Below are 25,645 nucleotides of genomic sequence, written 5' to 3'. Positions count from 1 at the left end.
TCCTGCCCCTTTCTCCCATTAAGCCTGATGTCACATATCCCAAACCCTCGTGGGCTTCAAACCCCAGCTCTTGGCTCCTAGATCCTATATCTGCATCTGAAATGTTTTTGCATTACTGCAAAGTTCACTCAAGTTTACCCCTCTGGCTTTCATATCTTTCATTTTTCTGATTTATGAAATTCCCTTCCTTCTTTCCTTCCTTCCTTCCTTCCTTCCTTCCTTCCTTCCTTTCTCCCTCCCTCCCTCCCTCCCTCCCTCCCTTCCTTCCTTTGCTCTTCCTTGACTGTAATTTGACAACATGCTTCTACCATAGTTTATCCACTATTTGTGTATTTGTGGTGGAAAGAGTGTTCCCATTTGCACTAGCTTATATTAATTGCCTCAAGCCCAAATTTTGGTGGGTTATATCATACATTTTCTTCTTTGCTCCTTTATCTGTTGAACATATACTCATTTCTCCTGTCATTTTGCTACATATTTCCCTCTCCTTTTCATCAAAAGCCATGAAAAATTGTGACTTCTCTCAAACTAAATTGAAATGTGTTCACTTGTGCTCAGAGAGGCAACACAAATACTATAGATTTCTTATTTTAAAGGTAAATCTCTTTCTAGCTTATAATAAAGAGATTCATTTCAATTAAAATGGAATTTTATTTGTCCTGTACCTAAAATTTTTGTACATCACTAGACAAATAAAATGATCATATTTTAATAGTGCTAATCATATTTTAATAGTGCTTTAATTTTCACAGAATATGATTTTTTAAATAACAGTAACACAGAGTTATATTAAAATGTTAAATATAGAGACCAATTAGAAACAGTATATAAATATAACCATTCAATAATCCCTATTTTACATTGTTAAACATATGTTTTTCAGAGATAGTTTAAAATATTCATGTTTTTGAAAAGTTAGATATTAAAAATAAGCTTGTTAAAGGCTCTACATGTAACTTATCATTTACTGGTATAAAAAGGCAAGGAATTTACTGAAATAAAAGGCATTCTGTAATAAAAATAAATGTTGAAAGGTGGTAAATAAAAATCTGGAGCAAGTGATTTTTATGACAATAAATGAAATATTATTATAGATCTTATATTGTTGATTAGAAATATATTTATGACTGTTGGTGAAATAATGCATATAATTAGGTTTACATGTATTCAACAAACATTTACCAAACTCTTACTAGACACAAGGATCTAAAGACCTAGTTTCTACTCTCACAGAGTGTAGGGGAAACAGGCACACAGCATTTATAAGAGGAAGATATGGAAGGTGCAGTTGCACAACAGAAGAAAATCCACACCTTTCTAGGATCAGTCAGTTAAGACCAGAATTGAAAGATGAGTAAGAGTTTGCCAAGCAGATAAATTTGGAAAAGCGGGGAGAGTCATAGAGACATTAGAGAGTTTGGGGAAATACAATGATGTTGTACAATGTAGTACAACTGGAGCATAAAGAAAATAAGAGAGTAAGTAATTAAAAAGAAAAAACATAGTAGTTAGTACTCACCTTTCACTTTTCCCACCATAAAGGAGGTAAGAGGTTTTCCAAGGAGAAAGAAAAAATGGTGCTCTATTAGAGACTTCAGGTAATAATTCTCTGGTTTTCAACAGGGGCAAATGCTGTATATATTAAGAGGGAGATGTAGACAGTATCTCTTATTTGGGTAAACTCTCCTATTGTTGATCATTATGCCCCTCTTTCTGTTTGTGGTGACCCATAGCTTATAAATACTCCTGAATGTCTTGTAACTCCTGAGGGTGACGGTGTAGGTAGACTGCAAGGACGTTAGAAAGTAGAATGCATAGAGTGGTTTAATACAGTAACTTTTTATAGACCCATTGTATAGTGACAATGTTATGTTGGACTCTGGAGCAGTAGCAATATGCAATTTGAACCATCAATATGTGACTTAACGAGAAATCAGCAAGTGGATCTGGACGTGGATGTGTTTTTCGAAGCCAGGATATAAATTTGGGACTACTGTCTGAAGAAAAGTGGTAGCAACAGACATTATGTTGGATTTGCACCCACCAGAGTTTAGTATTTTGCAGACTTCCCAGATAATTTTGTAACAGAGCCAATGCTTTTAGGTGTGAACTTTCTTCATTTGCATATACAGCCAGGTACTTGGTGGATTGACACATGTAATGGAGTGGTCCTTTCTATATCCCTTGCCTTCTTGGTGGCTCTGAGTCCAGGCCAAGTGTTGTGGTAGGAGGCAAGCCTGGGCCCCATGCCAGCTTATTTTAGTCATCTCTAGTTGGGATTGGCTGGCTGCAACATTTCTTCAGCCAAAAGATCTCTTAGAGAAGATTAACCTCTAACTATACCCCCTATATTTGCTTGCATGATGCTGTAGCTGCTTTGCAGTTTTGACAGCCCAAAATTAGTGTTAAACGTAACCATAGCCTAGAGTGGACTGAGCTTCCAGATTTCGTTGTCATTCCATTCTTTATATAAATCTATGTTGATATGAGTCATGCCAATTCCTCAAGGTAGTGACTTCATGCCGGTAGCTTTAATTACCAGAGATATTCCTTCCCATCAAACATGCAATCTTGAAATGCTTATCGGTTTTGCCCCCAAGAGTTATAAGGATTGCATTCTATTTGGTAACTATAATTTCTTTATTTATACTTAAATATATATTTCAACTTATTTAGAACTTGTTATCAATCCTTTCACACCAGACTTCTCTCATGCATTCTCTATTGTAACTCATCTATTGTTGGCTAGGTTACATCTTTAGGAATCTCTTTAGGAAGAGTAGTATATCAGGGCCTTATTTCCTGATTTTACGCATATTTGAGAATGTCTTTCAATTGCCTTTAAAAGTGAAAAACTTGGCTAGGTACAAAATTCTTGGGTCATATCTAGAACAGATCTACCTGTATTTGGCATTTAGGGATGTGATAATAATCATAATTGTAGTAGACAGTCATTAAGTACTTGCTATATACCAGACTATCCTAAGCTCTTACATGAGCTCATTTAGTCCTTAAATGTGGCCCAAGGTACTAACATTATCTTCCTTTTACTTGCCATAGGTCACCCAGCTAATAAGTAGTGAGGTTGAATTTCGAACTTAAGCAGTGTTGCTCCAAAGTTCATACCCTTAACTTCCTATACAACCTCTTGGGTTAGTTAAGCTAAAATGTCTAGTTATGTGACCTTAAGCATGTTACTTAACTTATCTGTGCCTCAGTTAATTTTATAAAATGGGAGTAATAATACCTCCCAAGGTTGCTGTGATGATTAAATGAGTTAATATATGCAAATAGCTTGTAACAGTGCCTAGCACATAGTAAGTGCTTAGTAATTGTCTGTTGTTATTATTATTATTATCCTACAGACTGTAGGTTTCAGATATGAGCTTTTTGCGGTACGCGGGCCTCTCACTGCTGTGGCCTCTCCCGTCGCAGAGCACAGGCTCCGGACGCGCAGGCCCAGCGGTCATGGCTCACGGGCCCAGCCGCTCCGCGGCACGTGGGATCCTCCCGGACCGGGGCACGAACCCGCGCCCCTTGCATCGCAGGCGGGCTCCCAACCACTGCGCCACCAGGGAAGCCCCAGATGTGAGCTTTGAACAAGCAATCTGACTTCAGTAACTGCTCTTCAGCACTGCAGTATACGCAGTTAAGATGGCGTTTCAATTAAGTGGGGAAAAGGGGTTATTCAAAAAACAGCGTTGGGACATACTCAGTAAACAATAAATATTTGTTGAATTAATGAGGATTTTGTAAAAGTGCATATATATTTACTTAACAAATATTAACAAATAGATGTTAAATACCTTCTAGGTCTGTATAGACAGACTGGAAGAAAACACAAAAATGAAAATAGTTGCATGATAATGAGATTGTAGATGATTTTCTGTTTTGAATTTCCTTAATTTGTTACAAAATTTCTCTGATGATACAATTTATGAAATGAACAATTTGACCAGATAATCACTAAATTCTTGTTCATATATTTTAAGTTTGAGGTACCTACAGAGAGGTAGTTGGAAGGTCAGAGCTCAGGATGAGATTTTGGAGCCATGCAGAGATGATGAGACTACCCACCTAGTGTGTACAGTGGAATACAACATATAAGGAATAGGCAAAGGAAGAGGGATCAGCAGTGGGAACTTAAACTGAACTGTTGTAAAGAAGATGAAAAGTCAGAAGAGACATGCTTCAAATAAAATGGGGGACAGGTGTGGAGAGAAATCACCCACGGCAAATTGTACAGAAAGTCAAGGAAGAATTCACTGTATTTAGGAATGAAGAAATCTTTGACGACCTTACTCCACTTTATAAGAACAGTGAACGTATAAGCCAAATTACAGTATGCTGAGGAGTAAAGGAAATTGAATAAAGACTGTAAATATAGATGACTTTTTCAACAACTTAGATGACAAAGAAAGGGATGAAGTCAAGGAGACTTTAGAGTGAGACAGTTTTTTTTTCCTTGATGCTGGAATTTTTGAAATGGAAAAACTTGAGGAGAAAGGAGGACATCATTGGAGGGGCAGAGAATAAAGATTTTAGGAGAGAAAGGGGGAAATGGATGGTGAAGACTTGAAAGCAGGTAGGAAGGAATGGTTTCAGGAACAGACTGAGTGCCCTCTAATGGGGACTCTGAAACACTGAAAGGGGTACTGTTGTAAATCATTTAAGAAACAGAAATGAGAAAACTCAGCAGCATTGCAGCTGCTGATGGTTCAGGATTTGTTTCTGGATATTCATGACAGAGGAGTAGAGAGTAGAACAGCCTCCCTTCAAACAACAATTACATCTCTGACACTGTTTGTTTAAGTTTGTTCTCTGGATAGCATGGAAAATCTTGCTTTCTATTGTCTGTTCTCTCTTCTTGTGAGAAATCAGTGTAGAGTCTAGATAAATGATGATAGATCAATAGATAGATAAACTTACACACACTTTTACTTCCACACTCACTCCTGCAGCCTGCAAATATAACTTGTGGAAAAAAATTAAACCATAGTTAGATCGGAAAGTAGCATGCAGTACATTCTGCTCATCTAGTGGGCATGGATGTGAAGCTTCATAACTGCCCTTTATTAGGAGGAAAGTTCCATGCCCAGGACTCCTAAACAAGAGAATGAATACTAGTATGTGAGAGTACATGAATATAAGTTTGTGGAGGAATACATTTTTAAGAAAAGACTATCTGTTCTTATCCAAAAATACCCCAGGTCAAGAACCATTTTGTTATTAGCTATCCCATAGACATGGCCTTTTTGCCATTCGCCATTGGAGCATAACCTTTTCCCTGCTCAGTTAAGCACACATTTAAGGTACCTCTGTGCTCCTGTATTACAAACTTTGGCCAAAAGAGTGGATCTGATTTTAATGTAGACTAATATAAAATACTATAGGAAAATTCCATAATTTTTAAAATTATTTTTTTATGTTTAAGTATGCTGATGATATTAAAAGTCTCACAGTCTGTTTCATAGGAATTTTTTGGAAAATAAGAAGTGCCAAAGCAGTAAATTTTCTAGTTAATAAATATTTACATGTTTAAGCTGAAATTTTTTTTTCATTTTTGTTTAATCTAAGTAAGTTAGATTGCTCCATGCCTTATTAAATATAACATATTTTTGGTTTAAATAATCATCATCGTTGAATATTAAATTCTTATCCCAGACTTTTGGAAGGGTATACGTGGTTTCCCCTACACAAAATGACCCCAGGATCACGTTTTACCCTTATTTTTTTATAATTCTTCTGTCCTCTGCTTAATTGAATTCTTCTCATTGTTTTAAATTTTTCTCCCTTTGTCATTATTTCTATTATCCTGTTTTTTAATTTGTAGCCAAAATAAACCAGACAATAAAGTCAGTACAGTTAATGACATTTTTTTTACATGCTCTTCAAATTCATGAGATCCTTTAAGAGTGAGCTAGCTCCAGGATTTTAAGAATTAAACACATAGGTTTTATAAAAAGCCTATTACAGAGACTTCTTTAATTGTCTGTATCTGTTTTCTTGAAGGTTTATATGTCAAAAAGAAAAGGTTTTACTAGAACTTGCCTATCTTGACACACTAATGCTTATCAGCCGTATAGCTAATCTTTAAATAACAATGATCTAAGAGCATTCTGATGCTGATGCCATTAGTAAGATGCACAGAAATTTTTTACAAAATATTTTTAAAGGAGTCCTAGAATTGGTTTCTAAGCTGTATTTCCCCTCATTTAGGCTCCTGAAGGCATGGGTAAAGTATTAAGCAAGTTTGGAGCATTACCAGCATTCAGCTATGCAAGCAAGAGGCTGGCTGAGACAGTCATGCACTTGCTAATGTGCACCTCTCCTCTTTTTCAGTTGTCACTGCATAAACTTTCCGGTGGTCTTTAGATATTATAAAAATAATTTTTACTTTTTTGTTTTTTAGGGCAGCATAACTACTTATGTGCTGGAAGAAACGACTGCATTGTTGATAAAATCCGCAGAAAAAACTGCCCAGCATGTCGCCTTAGAAAGTGCTGTCAGGCTGGCATGGTTCTTGGAGGTAATGATGATGTTTTCATCAATAACGTACTGTCTGATATTTACATTATAAGACGGTGGGTCAGAAAATCCTAGTTTTCTTATTTCTGTCTTGATTATTGGTGTCTGGATGAAGCAATCAATACCATCTCATTAACGCTGTGGATTTCCAGCATGTTGAAGTTTGTTATAGAGAAGTAGTAAACCTCCATTTGTCTGTATTGCCTATAAGAAGATGTTATGGGATGTTCACCAACCTCTCATTAAGTGACATGGTTGGAGTTTAGGCTCTGCTACTCACTGCCTATGCAGTCTTGAGTAAGTCACCAACCCTTTCTGAGCATCAGTCTCTTTGTCTATAAAATGAGAATAATGAAGTCCCTTCCAGCTCAAAAACTGACCTCCATGAATTGGTTAAGTACATTAATCTCCATCCCTTCCTCTCTCTCTCTCAACCCCTCCCTTTCTATTTCCCTCCCCCATTCTCTTTAAGTAACTAGACATTGCACACTCACACTTACCGTGTACTATTTTAAGTTCTGCCAGTGTTAGCAGCAAACAAAATGGACCAAATCCCTGTCTTCATGGAGCTTACACTCTGGGGGGAGGAGCAATAAATATATATGTCAAATGATGATAAGTGCTGTGGAATGTATTAAGCAGGGTCAGTTAATGGGGAGTATCAGGGAGGAGAATCACTCCTGAACCTTTACTCTGATTAATATTTTCATTTTCTTTAGTCATTTCCTAAGGCAATAATGTCTCTGAAATCCTGAGTTGGATGTTATAGTTATAATTTTCCTAACACAGGTTTAAAAAATTCATAACTATTTAAATATATATTCAGTATACCGCCTAACACAGATCATGTACTGTAAATGGTATGTGTTACCTTCTGAGAAGGAATGTATGAGACCAATCTGTTTTGAATGCCCACTGTGTTAAGCACCCTGCTTAGTTCTGTCTTTGCTGCCTGTGAACATGATACAGTCTAATCAGTAATAAAATAATTATCAAACAGAAGAGTAGGTGATTTAAGAGAAATTCCAAACATTACTATGCAAGTAGAGCAAAAGAATGAATTAATTCTATCTGAGGGAGTTGGCAAAAGCTTCAGAGAGGAGGCTTTCAAAGAGTGAATAGAAACTTCATAAGTGGGAAAGGAGAAAGGTATTTACACTGAAAAACGATGCATTCATTGACGATTTTTCTGGAAAGTCAACTGTTTACTGGGAACAGCAAAAAATGAAGCTTGAAAGCTATCTTGGGCCAGCTGGGATCTGGAGTTTGAACTCTATTCTGTATGCAGTGGAACCAGTGATCTTTCTAATAAACCATCTGTGGACCATCCATGGGATAAAGCCCAGATTTCTAAATGCAGCACATGGGCCCTTTCATCACCTAGCAACTGCTCTCTCTTTTTCTAAGCCCTACTCCCACCAATCCTTGGGGAACCTGACACTCCAGTCACCAACTTTCACTGGTCTTTGCACACATTTGACTTTTTCCTGCACCATTCTCCTTTCACTCCTTGTGAACTGTTACATATCCTTCATATTAAGTTCAAGTGTCACGATTTTTGTGAAATCTTCCCATCACCCCAGTCAGTGCAGGGGCAGGGGGTTTGTGGGGACACAGTTCAAAGTAGTGCTTTTCATATCTGGGGAGGTTGAAAGCCCTTGAGCCAGCCTGGATTGGACCTTGCCCTGATTGTACTTACTTCAGCATTCCTACTCTTGAAATGCAAGGTTGACCAAAGTGGAAGTCATGAGACCCAGCCATCCTACCCCAGCCCACATGAGGCACCAAGAAGTCACTCTCTTCCCATAGCTTCTTGTATACCCTCGTTATAATACTCACCTCAATGCTTTATAACTGTTTACTGATATCCCATTCAAGGATTTTCTCCTAATCCAAGATTGAACTGTTTGCAAGCAGGAATTTCATTTTGGTGTTTTACCACCAAAGTACTTGTTTAAGAAGTGCTCACTAAAGATTTGTGACTATTATTTTGAAGTCATTTGAAGTACAGGTCTCTATACATTCTTGAACATGAAGTCCAACTGTAGTCATTTCCAGGACACAAGAAAGAGTGTTTGGAGGAGGCAAAGGGGATATGGTCTAATGTAGTGTTTTTCACTTTGAGGAAGGGTGCTAGCCCTTGAAGCAGTCTTCCATTCCATGATTGCATTTATTTTAATGGCCTTACTATTATAATGGAAAAGTGATTTAAGATGGACCAAAGTAAAAATGATGAGGCACCCAGCCACTGAGAAACTTGGGTTTGTTCAGAAGAGAAACTTGGGTTCCAGCCATCAACAAGACAGATGCTCAGTAAGAAATAGAGTAACAAGGAGAAGGGAACTTCAGAGAAGACTCAGAACTGGGATGAAAGGGGAGGATGTCCATTCCAGGGACATAATCTAAAGTAGCATCAGAGCAGGGTCAGCAGCAAGACCACAGAGCTGTTGTAATTGACTTCAGCCCCAGCCTCAGAGATTAGAAAGAGAAATAGGCAGAAATATGAGCATATAGTCCTTAATTTTCTTGTGTTCCCATCACGTTCGCAAGGTTCTCTGTTACCATCCTGTGTCTCAGTTCTCCTGAAATCTTATGGATTTTTCTCCCCTTGCATAATTTATTTCAATCAGTAAACTACCTTTTATTGCTGGTGACCATAAAATTTATCATTCAAATCAGGATACAGCTGAGAATAAAATGGAGCATAGGAATAATTAAACTAGTATAACAGATGTAAACTGACACTGTCCCAGGCTATCTGGACCACAGGGCAAGTCCCAGGTCTTTCCAATTAGAAGATGCAGATGTGTCCTGACCAAAATGAATACGTAAACTTCTGGGAATGTAGCTGAAATAATCAAGTGTTTACATATATAATATTTCATTTATTATTTTAGTTAAACACAAATATTTTAATTACATACAAAAATCTATTGATTTTCTACTCTCACATTTTATAAACAATTTTATTCCAACTAATTTCACAAACCTTTGGCAGCAGGACCTTTCCTCCAGTAGAGCCATTTTTTAAGTCAGCTAATCATTTCCCAGAGTTCATCAGCATTTTATCTAAAATGTTTGATATGTAGCACTTCTTGAATTCATATACAGTAATAATAATATAATTGGAAATCTATCCTAAGACAAAAATACCTATTTATATAAGTTTTAATGATTGTCCTATAAGAGGTTTTTTTGGTGATTTCCCCATAAAATAAACACTTGCTGTATTATTTAATTGTGGAATATATCAAGCCTACCAAAATATTGAATGAATAAACACCTATGTGTCCATCACTCAATTTTTAATATCAGATCATTTTTCATATTTTCTTCATTTTTGTTGTATTTTATAAGGAATAAGACATTACAGGCAATTTGAAACTTCTGATTTGTCCTTCCCTAAACCCATTAAGTTCATTTCTTATTCACAAATAACCAATATGCTGAATTATTGCTCAACATATTCATACTTGTAATTCTTGTATATGAATTCTTGAGTAATGCAGTACAGTATTGAATATTTCTAAACTTTATATACATGGCATTACACTGTACATGTACTTCTTCAATTTGCTTTTTCACTCCATGTTGTGTTTTTGAGATTTGTTTGTATTTGTACATGTAGCTAGGGTTACATTTTAACTTCTCTATGATACTTCATTTTACAAACATTCCATGGTGCTTTTCACTTTCTTCTATTAATGGATATTTATTTCTAATTTTTCATAATTATAAAATATGCAGCAATAAACATTCTTGTACCTGTATCTTTATGCATATATTTGAGAAGTTCTCTAGGTTGTATACCTAGAAAGGAATTAAGTCTGGTTCACTAAGATATTATGTACCTTCAAACTTACTAAATGTTACCTAATCACCAAATTACTCTCTGGAGTCTTTGCTTCCACCAATGTTTGAGAGTTCTTGTTATTATGCATCCTTACCTGTACTTGGTATTTTCAGACTTTAAAATTTTTCTAATTCGATGGTCATAAAATTGGTATCCAATTTCAGTTTAATTTTTGTTTCCTGGATTAGTGGTGAAGGCAAATATTGCTATCTTTATTGGCCATTTATATTTCCTGTTCCATGAATTAGCTGTTCATATTTATTGGCCATTTTTCAACTGGATTGTTTGTCTTTTTTCTTATTGATCCATACAACTTACCTCTATACTCTCTACTAGTCCTTTGCAATCTATGTCTTAAATTTTTGCCTTATTTATGATGTCTTTTTTCTAATTTTTATATAATCACGTATCAGTATTCTCCCTTTATATCTCTTAACCCTGAAATCATACAGATAATCTACTAAAAATCATCTAAAATCTTATAAGTCTGTTTTTCACACTCATGTCCTTAACCTACCTACAAGTATCTTCTTAGGTAGGGAGGCAAGAATAAAACCTTATTTTCTATATGGATAACCAGTTGCCAGAGCACATTTATTGACACATGGTCTTCAATATGTTTCTGATAGTGCACTCCTGTAGAAGTAAAGATGTTCTCAGCCTTCACCCCCAACTCAGGTCTATTTATAAGCAAATTATACATATGTGCTACTATCAAATTATATTATATATTAGTGATGCTTAATTTCTTTTTATTTCCTTACTAAAAATATAAAAAGTAATTGTAATATTTTTCTGACAGTACTCCAATTACAAATTCCACTGGAATTTGTAATCCAATTCTGTTATATATCTAATTTCCTTATGTGTTTGCTTTTCTTCCTGGCTTCTCTGTTCTGTTCCATTGTATATACCTACACCACTACCACACACTCTGAAATATTACAGGTATCAAGCTACATATTGATACCTGGTAGAATAAGTCACCTTAAGTTACACTTCTTCCAAATTGTTGGCTTTTATTGGCCCTCTAAATTGTTCTTTTAAAGTGATGCTTAAAAGATTTATTCATAATGGTATCTAACACTTAAAACCATGAGTTCTTACCCCTGGGAATTAGCTATATATCAAAATTCTTTGCCTCTTTTTTTTTCCATCAGATAACCTTTACAATCCTGTGGTCAGCATCACACACTGAGAAATAGCATAGTGGTGCATTTAATTATTTCATAAGTAGGTTTGCACAGAGGTTTATTAGAAAGAAGCTGGCAGCACACCCTGATATGTTGCAGTCCTGATGTTGTTCTTCCTGGGATAGTCAGTGGTAAGAGTCTGGAGGTCAGTAACCTAACTCATGGAAACCAGGAAGAAGGTAGTCAATTTATTGGATTAGATTCTAATTGCTAGTCCTGTAATAAATTTCTGGAGTAAGGGGGAGTGTACTTGTGGTCTACTGAGAATTACAACTTATTTTAAAAGACGATAAGAGTTGCTTAAGGTTCAATTCTTCAATAATTAGAAGAGTTTCACCAAAGTAATAATTGCCTATACACTACTGAAAGTAGAGCCCATGTTCTCTTCCTCCCTTGTTTCCTTCCATCTTTCCTTCTTTTTTCTTTCCTTCTTCATGTTTGTCACTTTTCTTAGGTTTCTCACTTCTAATAGAGTCCATTTGAATAACAAAAGATGAAACAGAAGAGAACATTGACTATTGTAAATAATGCTGCAATGAGCATAGGAGTGCATATATCTTTTCGAGTAAGTATTTTTATTTTCTTCAGGTAAATACCCAGAAGTGGCATTGCTGGATAATATGGTAGTTCTATTTTAGTTTATTTGAACACCTTCATACTGTTTTCCACAGTGGCTGCACCAATTTACATTCCCACCAACAGTGCATGAAGGTTCCCTTTTCTCCATATCCTTACCAACACTTGTTATTTCTTGTCTTTTTGATGATAGCCATCCTGACAGGTGCGAGGAGATATCTCATTGTGGTTTTGATTTTCATTTCCCTGATATTAGTGATGTTGAGCACATTTTCGTGGCCATCTGTATGTCTTCTTTGGAAAAATGCCTATTCAGATCCTCTACCTATTTTTTAATTGGATACATGATTTGCAAATATTTTCTCCCATTCAGGTAGTTGCCTTTTCATTGCAACATTATTTACAATAGCTACAACATGGAAACAACCTAAAGTGTCCACTGTTGGGTGAATGGATAAAGAATATGTGGTGTATATTATATATATACAATGGAACATTATTCAACAATAAAAAAGTGGAATCTTACCATTTTTTGGCAACATGGATGGGATGGGACTTAAGGGCATTATTCTAAGTGAAATAAGTCAGACAGAGAAAGACAAATACTGTATAATCTCACTTATATGTGGACCCTAAAAAGAATGAGCTCAAAGATACAGAGGACAAATTGTTTGATGACAGAGGCAGGGGATGGGGGAGGGTGAAATGAATGAAAATGGCCAAAAGGTACAAACTTCCAGTTATGAAATAAATAAGTTATGGATATGTAATGTACAGCTTGGTGACTATAGCTAATAATACTGTATTGTATATTTGAAAGATTCTAAGAGAGTAGATCTTAAAAGTTCTCATCACAAAAAAAAATAGTTCCACAAATGATGAATCATCATGTGGTATGTCTAAAACTAATCTGATGTTATATGTCTATTTTAACTCATTAAAAAAAGAGAGAGAACATTGAAAAACTTTTAAAAGAGTTAATAATCTTATGGTAGAATATCAGAGATCAGAAATATTAATGTTTTTGACATGTCATGACATAGATTTGCAGAACGTTCTTATTTGCTTCAGCAGCTATGTTCTGATTATGAGAATTATGTTTGAGTTATTTGGTCTCTTAGTTGCGTATGATTCTTGTGGTAATGACTCACTTCCCTTACCTTCACCAGGTCACAGTGAACTTTTGCATTTTGTTCATTGCTGTACAGTACTGAGTAGGAAAGATAGTTCACTCTAAAGGATGGTAATATATCTTCTAATTTAGGTGTTCTGCTTCTAACTTATTTCCTTTAGAAAACACTTTGTGTAATGACTCAGAAAAATGTTTTTCTGAAATGAATACAGCTCTTTATTTTGCATTTGTGGTAAAAATGCTGAACTATTATAAAATAATTCGCTCTTTCAAAAATAAGTAGCTTTCTACATAAAGGAGTGATTAAATGCATAGTTACATTTGCTGATGTTTTTCAAAGCTGGAGACTATTTTTATTGGTTTGTTTTTGTTTTGTTTTGTTTTGTTGGTAGAGAGCCTTATCCTCAAATTTTAAAAGGTTATGTTAGAAAGCAGTTTCTCTCTTACCTCCTCCTACACCTAGATTGGCCTCATTCTCTGGGCAAAGATAATAACTTTCTGGGCTGCAGAGTACAGGTTGTGTGGTAAAGTTGGGTTTCTTTTCTTTTTCTTTTTCCTCCTCCTACACTTGAAGCCAACAAAGCCTCAATTTCTTTTCTGAAGAATTCCAAAATTCTTGAATTTGGGACACTTAACACCACCTTTTCTGGAAGTATAGGTGCCTACTCTCTGCCTTTAATTACTATAAAAAGTGAAATCTGCCCTCTCAAATGAAGGAATTGCTGTGGGTGATGCCTGCCACCTATCTCTTTAGAACTCTCCTGGTCTTCCTATTGTGAGCACCTCCTTTTCCACCCAACCCCTTGTGTTTGCATCAGCACCCACCAGAGACAGTATCTCTCACACTGCTCCCCCACTTTACTGCATTGAAACCTGCAGCTAAATAATGTATTTTGGTCACTGTCTGATTGTTCACCGTAAACGCCATCCCATACGCACTCGATGAGGATATTCCTTAGAATATTTATTCTCACTTCTTTGCTTAAAGTTTTATGGGAGTTTTCAGGGACTGCTTTTATGGCTGCCATCCTGAACTGTTCAATTGTATCTATCAGTATCTACTATTCTCTAGACACAGAAAAAGTCAGGATTGAAGGGTACAAAGATTCCCTTCCATTTGCAGTCTGATTTGTTTGAAAGATGGAGGTGTTTACTCTTTTAAAAACAACTCTAATATACTTGTTGGCAAGTACCTATTTTAATTTTATAGCTCCTATTCTCTAGTATTTTTTGAAGTATTTTGATATGGGAACTAGAATTAGATTCTGAAAAAGGGAAAGCAAGCTAAATCAGTGCTGTAAGGGGTTGTGAGAGCATAGTCCCAGTGAACTGATCCCAGCAACATCATCCTTTTGCTAATCCAAAGTAACGACATGTATTTAGACATAACCTAATGTTGGGATAGTTGCCTGTAAATTCACCCTAACTACAGTGATGCTTATTATGATTCTCATAATGTCAAAGGATTTGCACTATTACTTAATTGTCTGCTGAGCTTTACCCTCTATTTCCCCATTTGATTCTCAGAAAGCTTTCTGGATGCCATAAAACTTACATTTCAGTATCCAACATAATATTCTTCTTTTGCTTCTCTGCAACAGGTCCCATATTATCTCATGAGCACTTTATGTCTCCATTCAATATAAAATATTTTTGCCAGAAATTTAAAAAAAATAGCAGAAAGAGAGGCCATGGCAAAGTAAACAGCACTCATTTCAGAACATGATCTAGAAATAATACTCATTATTATTTTATTCAGTCTAATACATTTACATACATGTTTAACTATTTGCTCAATTTTTTTCCTAACTCAGTGCTTCATTTCAGTTTCTTTATTTTAAAAATAAACTTCTTATATCTTCTGTGGGAATTTGTTAAAGTCATTTTTTCCACAGAAAATATCTTTATTTCAGTTTTAATTTTGAATAATAATTTTGCTGGTTATAAAATTTGGGGTTGACTTTTTTTTCCCTCTACACCTTAACAATGTCAGTCTACTGTCTTCCAGCTTGTATCATTTTTCTGAGGATTCTCCTGTATATCTAATATTTGTTTCTTTGAGGTAATATTTTCTCTATATTTGTAGAAAATGTTTTTTATACTCGGTTCTTCAATTTCACTGTAACATAACTAGTTATAAATTTAGTTTTATTTGTTCTACTTGGGAATCATTGTGATTTTTAAATCTGAGAATTAATGTCTTTTATAAATTCCAGGAGCATCAAAACCATCCCAGTATTCTTCAAATATTGCTTCCCTCCTCATTGCCTCTTCCTCCCTCCAGACCAACTGTTAGATGTATATTAGACTAGCACATTTATCTTCCATATCTCTTTATCCTTTCTAACATTTCCTGTATCATTATCTTTCTATGCTATATTCTGTGTAATTTCATCAGTTCTGTCTTCCAGTTCACCATTCTTTCATTTTAGTGATGGCAGTTTTTTTAAACATTCTACTTGGTTCTTTTATAAATTCGTCTTTTTCTTTTTACTAGCTTTTCCATTTCGTATGTTTTCATCCCTTATCATATACCTTTAATAATTATAAAATACCTATTGCAAATATTTGTATTTAATAATTTCAAGGTCTCATAACTCATAATCTGGTTATGCCATTCTGGTGTGGTGGTTTAAAAATATCCCTGATCATTTATAGGGTTTTCCAATGATTCTGGTGTAAATACTCGCCTATAGTAAATTTCAGGCTGCCAATGGTTTAAACAACTGACTCTCAAAATTCCTGAACACTTAACAATAAGTTTTCACAAGCCAGTATGAGTCAAATCCAGAACACTATTCATTCTTTCTGCTACTTCTCACTCATTGTGTCCTTTGTGATTTTAATGTGGTTATAAACTCATGTTTGGCAGAGTTTAATTTTTTGTAAAAACCTGTGTGGCCTTAATTGAGGGAGTTTCTCTCCAGAGAGAATTTTCATTTTATTCTTCCAGTTACCGTAGGGATTTCATCAGCGAATGACCACTTTTCATATTCACTTTCTGCCTCTAGGTTTCCCATACCTTGCAGGTAGAATAATTTCAAGCTTCATATCTGGGTGAGGGAGGCCTATGAATAAAAATGATCAAAGGAGAATTTTTCACATACTGAGCCAAGGATGAAACAGACATGCTTCCTTTTCATGTCCCTTTGTCAGTGGATAAAGATGTTCTTCATTTTGGATTCCTTGATGTTTTGCTGACTTTTTGAGGAGCTTAGATATACATTTAAAATAATGTTGGTTATGTTTTGTCCATCATTTTTAGGTGTTCTGGAGAATATTTATGTTATTTAATTTTCTACATTTCCAATAAGAGAAGTTTATATAAAATTTTATGCCAATTCTAATCAAATATATTAACTCCACCTTAAAATTTTTAATTTTATCAACAGTTAGAAAAGGATTTGCAAAACACCTCTAAGAGATAGTATAGCATTGTAACGAAGAGTAAGAGTATAGAGTCAGAACAAGTGGGGTTTGATTTTAACTTCCCCACTAATAGCTGCTGGACCTCAGGCACAGACATCTTTTATACATCTTTATTTTCTTTTCTATTATGACCACATAATGAGAGTTATTATGAGGGTACATAAAATGATACATCTAAAGCATACAGCACAGTGGCTGGCATATAAAGATTTCTTAGTGGTAGCTTATAATATCCTTTATTCATAACATCACTTAATACAAACTCTATCATTGGCAGACTAAAGGTTTAACTAATGCAAAACAGATTCTTGTATCTTCTAAAAGGGTTTCATTATTTCTTTTCAAGAAGCATTGAAAAATCAGTGCGGATATCTTGGAATTGAAATTAATTTACATAGTCATAGCTACTAGAGGTATTTAGTTAACATAATAGTTATTAAATAGTTATTGTATATACTTATGTTCTCAAACCATGTTTCCCATGTGAACATAATCTGAAAGAAATGGTATATGTTTTCACATGGGAGAAAAATTTTCTGAATGATTGAAAATATTCATTAATTGAAGATTTTTTGTTTGTTTTTTTTCCTTTAGAGGAGAATGTTCCATTTATTTTGATTTTTAGAAGTGTTTTGATAAGCTGCTTGGGATAGAGCTGTGACCCCAGGAGCATGCTGGGTTACAAAAGATATTTGCTGATTTTAACCATCAAAGGCAAAGAGGAGAATTTGTGTGGCTTAAGATGAAGAGAAGGAGGTAGGAGAAGTGAGGTGAAAAAGGGAGGTGAAAGTGAGATGCTTACTGTGTGTACTACTTCCCTTGGCCTCATGAAAATCCTATTAAAGCATGGGAAATGTGTATATGGCCCTTCTCCCTCAAATCTGTGTATAATGTCGTTGTCTTTTTTTTATTGAAGTGTAGTTGATTTACAATATCGTGTTAGTTTCAGGTGATATAGCAAAGTGATTCAGTTATATGTATTTTTTCAGATTATCTTCCATTATAGGTTATTACAAGATGATGAATGTAGTTCCCTGTGCTACACAGTAACTCCTTGTTGCTTATTTATTTTATGTACAGTAGTTTGTGTCTGTTAATCTCATACTGCTAATTTATCCCTCTCTCCCTCCCTTTCCCCTTTGATAACCATACGTTTGTTTTCTGTGCCTGTAAGTCTGCTTCTGTTTTGTATTTAGATTCATTTGTATTATTTTTTAGATTCCACATTTAAGTGATATCATATAATATTTGTCTTTCTCTGACTTACTTCAATTAGTATGATATTCTCTAGGTCCATCCACATTGCTGCAAATGGCAATATTTCATTCTTTTTAGGGCTGAGTAGTATTCCATTGTGTGTATATATATATATATATATATATATATATATACCACATCTTCTTTATCCATTCATCTGTTGAAGGACATTTAGTCTGCTTCCACGTTTTGGCTGTTGTAAATAGTGCTGCTATGAACATTGAGGTGCATGGATTGTTTTCAGATTAGGGTTTTTATCTTCTGACAAGAGCTTAATATCCAAAATATACAAGCAGCTCATATAACTCAATATCAAAAAAAACAATCCAATCGAAAAATGGGCAGAAGACCTAAATAGACATTTCTCCATGATGGCCAACAAGCACATAAAAAGATGCTCAACATTGCTAATTATTAGAGAAATGCACATCAGAGCCACAAAGAGATATCACCTCATACTGGTCAGAAGGCTATCATCAAAAAGTCTACAAATAATAAATGCTAGAGAGGGTGTGGAGGAAAGGGAACCCTCTTACTCTGTTGGCCGGAATGTAAATTGGTACAGTCACTATGTAAAACAGTATGGAGGTTTTTTAAAAAACTTAAAGCCACTAGGTGATCCATCATTCCCATTCCTGGACATATAATGCCATTGTCTGTAGGCTTCTAATTTAACTGAAAATAAATCTGACATTCCAATTTATTGTCCTTTGTTGAGACCTGCTTCTTTTGCCTGAATGTGTTTCTTAATCCTTGATTTTCAGTAACTTCATCAAGATTTAGCTCTCGCTTAATCTATTAATTTTCTTGAAACAAATAAGCCCCTTTTGATCTGAAAATTCAAGTTTTCTTATATGTTAGCAAAGTATTCTCTTAATATTACTTTCAAATACTTTTTTCTGTTTCATGTCTTCTTTCTCTTTTTCATGGTCCCTAATAATAATCTGTATGTTGGCTCTCTGTTTTTTCTGTCGTCCACACCAATCTTCTTTTCTTTACTCACACTTTAATCCTTTTAAACTTCATTTGACAATTTTTCTCAAAATGTCAGTCCAAACTTCATGTCCATGGTTTAGTATTTACACTGGCAGTTCTCCTTTCTTATTCTTCTGATAAGGTTTTAAAATCTACAATGACTTTATTTTTTTTAATTTTTTTGTAATCTAAGTATAGTTGATGTACCATACTATGTAAGTTACAGGTGTACAGTGTAGTTATTCACAATTTTTAAAGCTTATACTCCATTTACAGTTAATATAAAAATTGGCTATATTACCCATGTTGTGTAATATATCCTTATAGTTTTTTTTAATATCTTTATTGGAGTAAAATAGTTTTACAATGTTGTGTTATTTTCTGCTGTACAACAAAGCGAATCAGCTATGTATACATATATTCCCATATACCCTCCCTCTTGAGCCTCCTTCCCACCCTCCCTATCCCACCCCTCTAGGTCATCATAAAGCATTGAGCTGATCTCCCTGTGCTATGCAGCAGCTTCACACTAGCCATCCATTTTACATCTGATAGTGTACATATGTCAATGCTACTCTCTCACTTTGTGCCAGCTTCCCCTTACCCCACTGTGTCCTCAAATCCATTCTTGACGTCTGCATCTTTATTCCTGCCCTGCCACTAGGTTCATCTGTACTGTTTTTTATCAATTGCATATATGTGTGTTAGCATACAGTATTTGTTTTTCTTTTTCTGACTTACTTCACTCTGTATGACATAGTCTATGTCCATCCACCTCATTACAAATAACTCCATTTCGTTTCATTTTATGGCTGAGTAATATTCCATTGTATATATATGCCACAACTTCATTATCCATTCGTCTGTCAATGGACATTTGGGTTGCTTCCATGTTCTGGCTATTGTAAATAGAGTTGCAATGAACACTGTGGTACATATCTCTTTTTGAATTGTGGTTTTCTCAGGGTGTATGCCTAGTAGTGGGATTGCTGGGTCATATGGTAGTTCTATTTTTATTTTTTTAAGGAACCTCCATACTGTTCTCCATAGTGGCTGTATCAGTTTACATTCCCACCAACAGTGCAAGAGGGTTCCCTTTTCTCCACACCCTCTCCAGCATTTATTGTTTCTAGGTTTTTTGATGATGGCCATTCTGACCAGTGTGAGGAGATACCTCATTGTGGTTTTGATTTGCATTTCTCTAATCATTAGTGATGTTGAGCATCTTTTCATGTGTTTGTTGGCAATCAGTATGTCTTCTTTGGAGAAATGTCTGTTTATGTCTTCTGCCCATTTTTGGATTGGGTTGGGTTTTTTTTTTTGATATTGAGCTGCATGAGCTGCTTGTATATTTTGGTGATTAATCCTTTGTCAGTTGCTTCGTTTACAAATGTTTTCTACCATTCTGAGGGTTGTCTTTTTGTCTTGTTTATGGTTTCCTTTGCTGTGCAAAAGCTTTTGAGTTTCATTAGGTCTCATTTGTTTATTTTTGTTTTTATTTCCATTACTCTAGGAGGTGCATCAAAAAGGATCTTGCTGTGATTTATGTCATAGAGTATTCTGCCTATGTTTTCCTCTAAGAGTTTTATAGTGTCTGGCCTTACATTTAGGTGTTTAATCCATTTTGAGTTTATTTTTGTGTATGGTGTTGGGAAGTGTTCTGATTTCATTCTTGTATATGTAGCTGTCTGGTTTTCCCATCACCAGTTATTGAAGAGGAAGTCTTTTCTCCATTGTATATTCTTGCCTCCTTTATCAAAGATTAGGTCACCATATGTGCGTGGGTTTATCTCTGGGCTTTCTATCCTGTTCCATTAATCTATATTTCTATTTTTGTGCCAGTACCATACTGTCTTGATTACTGTAGCTTTGTAGTATAGTCGGAAGTCAGGGAGCCTGATTCCTCCAGCTCATTTTTCTTTCTCAAGATTGCTTTGGCTATTTGGTTTTTTTGTGTTTCCATACAAATTGTAAAATTTTTTGTTCTACTTCTATGAAAAATGCCATTGGTAATTTGATAGGGATTGCATTGAATCTGTAGATTGCTTTGGGTAGTATAGTCATTTTCACAATGATGATTCTTCCAATCCAAGAACATGGTATATCTCTCCATCTGTATGTAGCATCTTTGATTTCTTTCATCAGTGTCTTACAGTTTTCTGCATACAAGTCATTTCCTCCTTATGTAGGTTTATTCCTAGGTATTTTATTCTTTTTGTTGCAATGGTAAATGGGAGTGTCTCCTTAATTTCTCTTTCAGATTGTTCATTGTTAGTGTGTAGGAATGCAAGAGATTTCTGTGCATTAATTTTGTATCCTGCTACTTTACAAAATTCATTGATTAACTCTAGTAGTTTTCTGATGGCATCCTTAGGATTTTCTATGTATAGTATCACGTCCTCTGCAAACAATGACAGTTTTACTTCTTCTTTTCCAATTTGGATTCCTTTTATTTCTTTTACTGCTCTGATTGCCATAGCTAAAACTTCCAAAACTATGTTGAATGATAGTGGTGAGAGTAGGAACCCTTGTCTTGTTCCGGATCTTAGATGAAATTGTTTCAGTTTTTCACCATTGAGAATGATGTTGGCTGTGGGTTTGTCATATATGGATTTTATTATGTTGAGGTAGGTTCCCTCTATGCCCACTTTCTGTAGAGTTTTTATCATAAATCGGTGTTGAGTTTTGCTGAAAGATTTTTCTGCATCTCTTGAGATTATCATTTGGTTTTTATTCTTCAATTTGATAATATGGTGTATCACATTGATTGGTTTTTGTATATTGAAGAATCCTTGCATTCCTGCGATAAAGCCCACTTGATCATGGTGTATGATCCTTTTAATGTACTGTTGGATTCTGTTTGCTAGTATTTTGTTGAGGATTTTTGCATCTATGTTCATCAGTGATATTGACCAGCAGTTTTCTTTGTTTGTGACAACTTTGTCTGGTTTTGGTATCAGGGTGATGGTGGCCTGGTGGAATGCATTTGGAATATTCCTCCCTCTTCTATATTTTGGAAGCATTTGAGAAGGTAGGTGTTAGCTCTTCTGTAAATGTTCGATAGAATTTCCCTGTGAAGCCATCTGGCCCTGGGCTTTTGTTTGTTGGAAGATTTTTTATCAGTTTCAATTTCAGTGCCTGTGATTGGTCTGTTCATATTACCTATTTCTTCCTGGTTCAGTCTTGGAAGGTTGTACTTTTCTAAGAATTTGTCCATTTCTTCCAGGTTGTCCATTTTATTGGCATAGAGTTGCTTGTAGTAGTCTGTCTGATCCTTTGTTTTTCTGCCGTGTCAGTTGTTACTTCTCCTTTTTCATTTCTAAGTCTGTTGATTTGAGTCTCCTCCCTTTTTCTCCTGATGAGTCTGGCTAACAATTTATCAATTTTGTTTATCTTCTCAAAGAACCAGCTTTTAGTTTTATTGATCTTTGCTATCATTTCCTTCATTTTTTTTTTCATTTCTTTCTGATCTGATCTTTATGATTTATTTCCTTCTGCTAACTTTGGGTTTTTTTTGTTCTTCTTTTTCTAATTGCTTTAGGTGTAAGGTTAGGTTTTTTATTCAAGATTTTTCTTGTTGCTTGAGGTAGGATTGTATTGCTATAAACTTCCCTCTTAGAACTGCTTTTGCTGCATCCTGTAGGTTTTAGGTCGTATATTCATTGTCATTTTTTTCTAGGTATTTTTTGATTTCCTCTTTGATTTCTTCAGTGATCTCTTGGTTGTTTAGTAATGTATATTTTAGCCTCCATGTGTTTGTTTTCTTTACAATTTTTTTTTCCTGTAATCGATATCTAGTCTCATAGCATTGTAGTCAGAAAAGATGCTTGATATGTTTTCAATTTTCTTAAATTTACTGAGGTTTGATTTGTGACCCAAGATGTGATCTATCCTGGAGAATGTTCCATGTGCATTTGATAAGAAAGTGTATTCTGTTGTTTTTGGATGGGATATCCTATAAATATCAGTTAGGTCCATTTGGTCTAATGTGTCATTTAAAATTTGTTTTCCTTATTTATTTTCTGTTTGGGGGATCTGTCCATTGGTGTAAGTGGGGTGTTAAAGTCTCCTCCTATTTTTGTGTTATTGTCAATTTCTCCTTTTATGGCTGTTAGTATTTGCCTTATGTATTGAGGTTCTCCTATGTTGGGTGCACAGATATTTACAATTGCTATACCTTCTTCTTGGATTGATCTCTTGATCATTATATAGTGTCCTTCCTTGTCTCTTGTAGTAGTCTTTATTCTAGTCTATTTTGTCTGATATGAGTATTGTTCCTCCAGCTTTCTTTTGATTTCCATTTGCATGGAATATCTTTTTCCATCCCCTCACTTTCAGTCTGTATGTGTTCCTAGGTCTGAAGTGGGTCTCTTGTAGACAGCATATATACAGGTCTTGTTTTTGTATGCATTCAGCCAGTCTATGTCTTTTGGTTGGGGCATTTAATCTGTCTACATTCAAGGTTATTATCGATATGTATGTTCCTGTTACCATTTTCTTAATTGTTTTAGGTTTCTTTTTGTAGGTCTTTTCCTTCTCTTGTGTTTCCTGCCTAGAGAAGTTCCTTTAGCATTTGTTGTAAAGCTGGTTTGGTGGTGCTGAATTCTCTTAACTTTTGCTTGTCTCTAAAGCTTTTGATTTCTCTGTCAAATCTGAATGATATCCTTGCTGGGTAGAGTAATCTTGGTTGTAGTTTTTTCCCTTTCATCACTTTAAATATATCTTACCACTCCCTTCTTGCCCATAGCGTTTCTGCTTAAAGATCAGCTGTTAACATTATGGGGATTCCCTTGTATGTTATTTGTTTCTTTTCCCTTGCTGCTTTTAATATTTTTTTCTTTCTGTTTAATTTTTGTTAGTTTGATTAATATCTGTCTCAGCATGTTTCTCCTTGGGTTTATCCTGTATGGGGCTCTCTGCTCCTACTGGACTAGATTATTTCCTTTCCCATGTTGGGGAAGTTTTCAACTATAATCTCTTCAAATATTTTCTCAGACCCTTTCTTTTTTTCTTCTTTTTCTGGCACCCCTGTAAGTTGAACGTTGGTGCACTTAATGTTGTCCCGGAGGTCTCTGAGACTATCCTCCATTCTTTTCATCCTTTTTTCTTTATTCTGCTCTGCTGCAGTTATTTCCACCATTCTATCTTCCAGCTTACCTATCCGTTCTTCTGCCTCAGTTATTCTGCTATTGATTCCTTCTAGAATATTTTTTATTTCAGTTATTGTGTTGTTCATTACTGTTTGTTTGCTCTTTAGTTCTTCTCGGTGCTTGTTAAATGTTTCTAGTATTTCCTCTATTATTGAGATTTTGGATCATGTTTACTATCATTACTCTGAATTCTTTTTCAGGTAGTTGACCTATTTACTCTTCATTTATTTGATCTTGTGGGTTTTTATCTTGCTCCTTTGCCTGCAAGATATTTCTCTGTCTTCTCATTTTGACTAATTTACAGCACTTGAGGTCTCCTTTCTTTAGGCTGCAGGGTTGTAGTTCCTCTTGCTTCTGTTCTCTGCCCCTGGTGGTGAGGTCGGTTCAGTGGCTTGTGTAGGCTTTCTGATGGAAGAGACTGGTGCCTGCATTCTGGTGGGTGGAGCTGAGTTTGTGCCCTCTGATAAGCAGAGCTGTGTCAGGTGGTATGTTTTGAGGTGTCTGTGAGCTTAGTATGACTTTAGGTAGTAAGTGTGCTATTGGATGGGTTTGTGTCCCTGTCTTGTTTGTTGTTTTGTGTAAGGCATCCAGTGCTGGGAGCTGCTGGCAGTTGGGTGGAGCTCGGTCTTGGATTCAGATAGAAGCCTCTGTGAGAGCTTTTGGTGATTAATCTTCACTGGGGCTAGGAATTCTCTAGTGGCCCAGAGTCCTGGACTTGGTGCTCCCACCCCAGAACCTCAGGCCCAACTTCTGGTCGAGGAACCAAGACCCCAGAAGTCTCTCATCCCAGCAATAAAGGGGATTAAAAGGAAAGAAAAGACTAACAAAACCCTAGACAAATGGTAAAAACTAAAATCAAGCAAACAAAAACAAGAGCAAGGAAATACACATGCACACAAAAGAAATGAAAACAGAACCAAATAAGTAGAAAGGCAAGAGAACAACCAGACAAGCAAAAGAACCCAAGAATGAAATCAAACAATTAAAAAGAAAACTGACAAAAACATAAAACCAAAAAAAAAACCCAAAGCAGAGTGCCAAGTGGAGAATGAAGCAAAGAAAGCAAACCAACAAAAATGATAAGAAATATAAAGAAAAACAGAAAAGAGTAAGGGGAAGGAAGACAGAACAACAGAAAAGCAACATAGAAATAGAAATTAAAATAATACAATAGAAAATATATTAAAGAAAAAGAAAAAAAATAAAGAAAACCCCAAAGAAATGGTAAAAACAAAATCAAATAAAAACAAAAATAAGGAAACACACACATAAGAGAAACAAAAACCAAACCAAATAAAACAGAAAGCAAGAGAACAACCAGAGAAGTAGAAGAACTCAAAAACCAAATCAAACAATTAGATTAAAACTAACAAAAACACATAACCTAAAAACAAACCAAAGCAAAGTGCCAACTGAAGAATAAAGCAAGGAAATAGAACAAGCCAATAAACATGATTAAAGAAAAATAATAATAAAACAAATTAAAAAGGGAAAAAAACACAGGACAACAGAAAAGCAAAGTAGAAATGGAAAGATAAGAAAAATAAAAAAT

General features: G+C 35.2%; 1 protein-coding gene across 2 annotated transcripts in view; it reads left to right on the top strand.

Moving 5' to 3' along the window:
* PGR (progesterone receptor) overlaps positions 1 to 25,645 on the top strand; it is a 101,358-nt gene that overhangs the window by 29,686 nt on the left and 46,027 nt on the right. For both annotated transcript variants that reach the window (XM_089915447.1, XM_022562071.3), the window contains exon 3: positions 6,413 to 6,529. In XM_089915447.1, the coding sequence (XP_089771573.1) occupies positions 6,413 to 6,529 (117 nt within the window). The remainder of the gene's footprint in view (positions 1 to 6,412; positions 6,530 to 25,645) is intronic.

Source organism: Delphinapterus leucas, chromosome 7, assembly GCF_059928025.1.
Source record: "Delphinapterus leucas isolate spDelLeu-1000000601 "Yukka" chromosome 7, BTC_Dleu_Yukka2, whole genome shotgun sequence".
Taxonomy (NCBI): Eukaryota; Metazoa; Chordata; class Mammalia; order Artiodactyla; family Monodontidae; genus Delphinapterus; species Delphinapterus leucas.
The sequence above is the reverse complement of the archived record's forward strand: the minus strand, read 5'-3'. Positions and strand labels throughout refer to the sequence as shown.